This window comes from Branchiostoma belcheri, unplaced genomic scaffold (genome assembly GCF_001625305.1).
Source record: "Branchiostoma belcheri isolate BF01 breed outbred unplaced genomic scaffold, Haploidv18h27 scaffold4, whole genome shotgun sequence".
NCBI classification, from domain to species: Eukaryota; Metazoa; Chordata; class Leptocardii; order Amphioxiformes; family Branchiostomatidae; genus Branchiostoma; species Branchiostoma belcheri.
The window spans coordinates 302,957-310,216 of record NW_017804020.1 but is presented as its reverse complement, the minus strand read 5'-3'; the positions used below and the strand labels follow the sequence as shown (position 1 = coordinate 310,216).

At 46.9% G+C, this 7,260-nt stretch overlaps 1 protein-coding gene across 1 annotated transcript in view; it reads left to right on the top strand.

Moving 5' to 3' along the window:
* LOC109476871 overlaps window positions 1-7,127 on the top strand; it is a 21,791-nt gene extending 14,664 nt beyond the window's left edge. The window contains exons 12-14 of the mRNA XM_019777887.1: window positions 2,568-2,861; window positions 3,194-5,755; window positions 6,148-7,127. Coding sequence (XP_019633446.1) covers window positions 2,568-2,861; window positions 3,194-5,755; window positions 6,148-7,127 — 3,836 coding nt within the window. The remainder of the gene's footprint in view (window positions 1-2,567; window positions 2,862-3,193; window positions 5,756-6,147) is intronic.
* The last annotated feature ends 133 nt before the right edge of the window (window positions 7,128-7,260 follow it).

The following is a 7,260-nucleotide window of genomic DNA, read 5'->3' as shown; positions in this document are numbered from 1 at the left end:
CTGGTTGTACGTCTGGATCTAATCGTATTCGGTGCTTGCCAGGGAACTGTCCGATCCCCTCGAATACGTCCTTGTACTCCTTCTTGATCTCCTCCGCTGTCTGGATAGCGTCAACTGCCAGTACAAGCTGTATTAACTTGAGTGACAGGCATGCGCTCAAACTCAGCACGGGGGTTGAATTGGCTTTCACGACAAAGAAGCTGAGGTTCTGTGTCCTCCCTCTGTGCTTGCAAGGAAGTGAGCACTCTCCTAGCACCTCTATCTGCATATTGCCGTAGCCGTACAGTCTTGTTTTGGTTGGTTTAAGCGTCTGGTTTCTGCCCCTCAGCTTCCTCCACTCTTTCTCCGGTAGGACATTGACTTGTGCCCCAGTGTCTAATTTGCATCTGAGGATGTCATTCCTCCCGGCGATATGTAGTTCTACAAATGCCTGGTCTCCTTCGTCATGTTTTCTGCACACAGTCTCTATGTGGAAGGCATGGAGATCCTCTTCTACCGTCCTCACTTCCTGGACATTCTTCGTCCTGCACACTGATGCGAAGTGATTGGGACGGGAACACTTGCGACAGGTCTGCCCGACAGCAGCGCATCTGTCGCCCTTTTGATGCTTTCTGCCGCATCTACCACACGTGTTTGTAGGCCTAGTACTAGTGTACTTTGGGATGCCCCCACTGCCACCTGACGCTCTGGCTTTCTTGTAGCTACGGACGTCTCTGGTCTTATGTTGGGTCTGCACTCCGTGTACTGTTGCCGCGGACTGGGTGATCGATTTCAATGTGGATTGGCTGGACTCGAAGCTCCTGGCGATATCCAGGGCGTTTGCTAACGTCAGCTCTGATCCCTTATTTATCAGTTTCACCCGAACTGCGTCTGAGTTGGTACCGAACACTAAACGGTCCACGATCATCTCATCTGTGTCTTTGAAGGCGCAGTCCCTGGCCAACAGTTTCAAATCTGTCACAAACTGTTCCACCGGCTCTTGTGGACCCTGCGTTCTATTGTGGAACTTGAAACGCGCTAACACCTTATTCGATTTCGGTTTGACATATGCTTCGAACGCGTCATAGTAGGTCTTCGGTTTGCTTTTGTCAGCATCATTGGCAAACTGGAAAGTGTTCAGGATATCTCGACCCTGTTCGTTGATCCAGATCTGCAGGAAACTGGCTTTCTCTGCATCTGATTTTTCACTTAACGGACCAGTAAACATTAGCTCAACATGCTGCTTGAAACGTTTCCACTCTTCGTCTAAGTTGGCACTGTCCCAGTTTATCTGTGGTGGCTTGCCTGTGTACTCCATTGTGTGGTTCTTGTTTACTTCAGGGTTTTGAGACTATTCAAACTGTCAGAATTTGACCTGTGTCTTCTACCCTATGCCCTGCCACTGGCTTGGCTGAGACGCATTCCAGATGCGATCTGGCAGTCTAGACTCAAGTCCCTTGTGGGAGTATAGGAATTTTCCTACCTCGTGTTTTTCTGCCTTGTCCACTGGACTTTACCTCTACTTTTCCTCCTTCTTCACGAGTTGTGGGCTGTGGTTCGACTGTCCTGACACCATGTTATATTCTCGATCTTGAACTTGAGACGAGGCGGGCCGATACCATTGGATGGTCTTTAATCAGGAGGGTTAGTAACTCTGAGGTACATAGATGCGTCTGCTCAATCTGGGGTCCCGGCAGAAAGAGAGAGCGTGGTAGGGTCCGGTTACTTGAGACCACTTGGACTAGTCTAATACACGTAGTAAGAGAGGGGTGTTTCCTGGCTTGACTTTAATATCACTACACTACCTGTCACAAAGTGTACCTGTAATAATGAAAGCAGTTAGTTATGTAGATCTGTTACTTACCCGTGGACTTCTTCGGTTTAAAAGCTAACCCCGAGTTGCCCCCAAATCTTCATGCTAGGCGTCAATGAAAACAGATAGCTTCAACACTATTTCAGCACTATGGACTACTTTCAGCACCAAGGACAGTGCCACAAGAGATTGATTTAACACTATCTTTGACAATTTGAAAAGAAAGTGCAGAAAACAAGCACAAGGCTAGGAATAGTGCAATGTCTCATGGTGCTGTCCTTGGTGCTGAACATAGTGTTGGTGCTATCTGTTTGCATTGGAGCCTTGTGTTAGGCTATGGGGACTACTCAGGGTTAGGTTGATGAAGGTTAGACATCCAGGTAATGAGATACTTTAGAAATTGTTCCTCAAGCAACTGGATAGGTTTTGAAAACTGTCAGACATTTTAAGTAGCATCCACTAAATGGACTACTACTAGTACCACTACTAGTGGATGCTACTTGAAACATGTGACAGTTTTCAAAACCTATCCGACCACTACTTTTTGTCAGGGTTAGCTTACAACCAGCTATCAAGTTTTGAAAATGTACAGATTGCTTTGATCACAATTTTTTATCGTGTATGACATGAAAGTCACAAGGGATTTTTCTATAAAGACACACTAATTTAATCTTATGGATGACATCTTCACATGCATTGATTTTTGCCTCCTATGGAGGATGGCACTATAAAATCAAGTCAGTGTGGTCTAACTACCGATTTTCTTTCACTACAGGCCAGGTCTCATTCCTATACTCGTCACATGGGAAGCCGGGCCATGGTGTCCTGGGCTCCGTGTCCCGCCTGGTGTCCTGTGGGACAGACAAACGTGTCCACATCTGGGAGATAGGTGTGGAGGGGGACACCATCAGGCTCATCTGCCTGTCAACTGTGCAGTGCCAAGTCACACCCATGTTGATCTCCATGGTGGGCAACATTCTGGCCTTGGTGACCATAGACGGTGTCCTCTCCATGTATAAAACATACACGAAGGAAGAAATGACTCAAGATAAGACAACTTACATTCCAGGTAAGTTGCTTTTCAATAGTTGAATGGCTTGGAATTATTCCTCCTTTTAAAACGTCCTTACAACAGATTCATTTCCTTTTCAGATGAAATTCACGAGTCCATCATAGGGAAATGTTACTCCAGCAACTGGATAGATTTTGAAAATCTGTGTACTTTCTTGAGTACCATTTTCCACTTGGAACATTTTCAAAATCTGTCCAGTTGCTTGAGTAGCATTTTACTTGTGTATCACCAGGATGTCTAACCTTCATCAACATATTCATGAGCTTAACTTCCAAGAAAGAAGTGGAGAAATTATGTTGACATCATGTGCGACTATTTCTCTGTTTCAGTGTCGTCCTGCATAGTCCCACTCACACACCACATCGAAGATGACCACAAGAAAGGAGTCACTGCTCTTTGCTGCTCAAGGACTCTTGGCCTGTTTGCAACCACTGGGAAGGACGCTTGTGTCAAGATCTGGAACACAGAAAACAAGCTGCTCAAAGAACTTGTCCTTGATAACACGCTACAAGGGGTGTGCTTTGCAAACGACAGAGGAGACCTTCTGATTGGTTACCAAAGTCATGTCAGTTATATCCCATTGTTGAACTACCTTCCGAAGCCATACCTTGAGGAACTTGATGCAACCGATGTCTTGGACGAAGAGTTGGAAGAGCCTGTGCCATATGATCCCTCCCTGCAGCTACTGTTCACTATGGATTCCATCCCAGTCTTCCCTCTGGACTTGAATGAGAGGAGGGAGATGGAGTTGCAACAAGTCTCCTCCTCTGTGCCTGCAACCCAAGTGTCGGAAATGGACTTGCAAATACCATTTTCCACTAAAACCTCATCGCTCCTCTCGATCAAGCCTTCCTCCCATATCAGGCAGAGTACAAGACTTAGTGCAAGGGCTTCTCAAACTGCACCAGTAGCAGCGTCACCATTCAGACTTTCTCCTCCATTAGAGCCCATAGGAGCAGTCCCTTCAAGTGTAAAGGAAGAAGAGGAAGAAACTGCTGTAGAAGAAGAAGAAGTAGGGCCTACAGAAACAGTGCCAGATGAGACCACATCAGACCAGGTGACAGACAAGGATGGAACAAAAGAGCCAGAGAAAGAAGAAGAGGAGGAGGACCCACTCTTGAAGCGCAAGCCTATCATAGCTCCCGATGGGTACATCCCTAACTCTGTCATCCGATTCATCATTGGTTACAAACCACCCCCAGAGAAGGTTATCCACGAAGAGTGGAAGCTGAAGGCTGCTCCATCAGGTGAATTACCAAAGGTGGAAGAAGGGGAGGAGGAGGAGGAAGCTGAGGAGGAAAAAGAGCTTTTGATAGATTGGAGCAGCTCACCAGAGTTAGACATCAAAGAGGATGACGAAAGGTGGAAGCTTCCGTCTCCTGTCCGATTTGGGGAAAAGAAAGAGAAGCCCCGAGAGCAGAAAGCAAGCCCAAAATTGGACTACAAATTCAAGAAAGTTCACTTTCCGCCTTCTTCAGGAGAGGAATCACCTAGCGGCAAAAAGTCAAAGCAGGTAAAGGAGAAGAAAGAATGGGAAGGACCTACCTTGCTTCGAAATATCGTCAACTACAGTTGGTTTCCCCGCGACAAGCTAACTGACCAAAAGCTGACTGTGGAAAACGTCATGGCCATTCTTCTGCCTTTGTTGGAAGACACAAGTAACTTAGATAGGCACAAGAAGGTTTGCATGGCAATCACAGATATATACAAGGAGCTTGGACTCAGCAAAGAATTGCTTGACAAGGTTATCAAGATTCTGCTTGGCCAACTTAGCTGTAGGAATGCTATCATCAGAAGAAATGCAGTGAGAACACTTGGTGCATTGGGGCTTGACAGAAAGGTAATCCTCTTGGCTCTAATATCTGCTCTTACAGACCATGACAAAGGTGTGCAAGAGGAGGCTCTTAATGCCATAACGACAGGCTCTGGTGTCAAAACCAAACAGGACCTCGCACGAATGCTGCAGCAGGTTGGGGTTCTCAAGGGGCCAGTCAAAAACATGGATAGCCAGAATTTGAAGGAGTTGGAGGAAAGGATGGGGAAAAAGGCTCATGATCAAGCCCTGCAGGACAGCTTGTCTGAGATCAGTGCAAAAATAGCCATGTGGAATGACAGGATTGACCAGAGGCACGCCCTTCCACCACTTGAGACCGATTTCTTAGACTTCATAGACAAAGAAGACCAGCTTGACAAGAAGAGAGGAAAACAGAAGACCAAAGGGGCAGCTCAAATTTCAGGAAAGCAGAAAGAAAGGGGTTCTCCTGGTTCAAAGGCGGGTAAAAAAACTACTATGTCCTTCAAAAGGCACGCCAAATCACGCCCAAAACGCCCCCAACCAAAGGTCACTGCCAAACGTCAATCACGTGTCAAAGGAGATCTGGCTAGTGGAGAGAGGTGGACACTATCCCACCATAACCAGGCCATCCGAAAAATGTTGATTGCCAAGGAGCTTGAAGACACCCGCAGCTCAGTTGGGCAGGGAACTGTGACAACAACACAAGACCACAGCAGACATGTGGTAGAAGCGCCGCCTAGCAGTCGGAGTGAAAGTCCAACAGACAGCACCAGGCATGCAGCCAGGGTCGCAGGCTCAGGAACCAAAGAAGGTCAAAGAGAATTATCAGAGGCTGATACAAGCTCGACATCCCACAAGTTGCCTGGAAAGGAGGCTATTGATGACAAATCAGTCTGCCAAGATGATGACACAGCAGTGGGTACTGATGATGCAATGTCAACAGCTCTGACTGACGACATTGCATCCACAGCCCCAACAGTGGAGGAACTGGAGCTTAGACTTAGAAGGACTTTCACAGATGACTATGCAGCAACCGAATCCAGCTATGATGACTCAGGATTGGGCCAGATGTCTGATACCTCCAGCTACATGGATGGTACGTATTTGGTTTTCAATAGCTTCTCGATACGAATGCTGCATATTTATTTTTTTAATACATTGTACATGATTTCAATATATCTTCACTGTGAAGTCGTGTGGGTGTTAAGCCCCAAACCCAGAGGTTCTTGGTTTGAATCCTGTTAAATGTCACTGATGTTATGCTTACTTTGGAATTTCAGCACTGTGCACGACTTTCCTCACTCCGTCCATGTGAAAAATGGGTACCTGACTTTGGTTGGGAAGGTAAAAGGTGGTGGAAGGAGAGGTTTGGGCTAAGTTTGCCTTCCAATACTGTGCCCTTGACACAGTCGGCAGTACAGAGTGCAAAAAGGCTATCGGACTAGTACCTTTCAACAAAATAGATTTGATGTGTTTTGTCTTTTTCAGGATTCAGGGTCCGGAAGCCCATGCAGACACATTACTTCCCACCTATCAAATCCGGCATCCCATTTGAACTGAGGAGTGACAGCGACAAGTCGTTTTCTCCATACAAAGAGGAGGGAGGAGAAGAAGAGGAGACGACGGAGAAATGGCGACAGCTCTTCAACAGACCGTCGGCGCAAAGACGCAAACGCTTGTACGAGGAGCGCGCCAAGAAGCTACGCGGGAAAGGGGCCAAAGCAAAGCAGAGTCTCCCGCCAATTGTTTACATGAAGGACATGAAACAGTTGACAAAGGGCGACTTGGGTCAACGTCTCCTTCTCAGTGTAGCGACACATTTTGCACCAGATGCAAGAAAGAAGCTGGAGGGAAGGGATCGACATAGGATCACTAGTCTCCCACATAAACTGGGCTCCCACACAGATGTAGAGAGCTATGGGTGCTCAAACTTTGGCACAATTAACATGCTGTGGACCACAATGGCACCACAGGGACCAGAGATCCCCGTCTTGTATCCGCACAACTCAACCTTCACGCCCACTAAAGATGGTGCTGCACACGGTCAAAGACAACCTAAAAAGCCGTTTCGCGTTCCATTGCCATCTCTAGAGATGTTGACACAAGTGCAGGCCATCCAGGAAAGTGGTCTGTTGAGGGAGAAAAGTTTGAAACAGAACTACAGCAGATCTTACCCCTCTGTTACCCCTTACAGTTGGTCTACCCCCCTCCCGCCTGCAAGAAAACTGAACAGCACCCTGAGGAAGCTTGAGCTTTCGGAGGTGGACCTAAGTGCCAAACCAGCGGGGAAAGAAAGCTGTGTGGCCCACAAAAGGGGGCGGCACAGATGTAAAGTGTGTAAAGGATACTACTCATCACCAGAACTTGCAGGAAGACCAGATTCTGAGGAAGACCCTCCTTCAAGTGCTGCTCCACCACCATCCAGGGCAGAAATGTGCAAAGTGATTTCTTTGCCCATTCTTGCATAATGCACGTAGACAATCATTCCTGTGCAGTTGAACAACAATAAAGATTGAGATGTCATCGGCAATGCTGAAAATAACACTGGCAGAAAATTTTTTTCTCAGTTGTGTTGCATCTTTGGTTACATAATGAAATGTT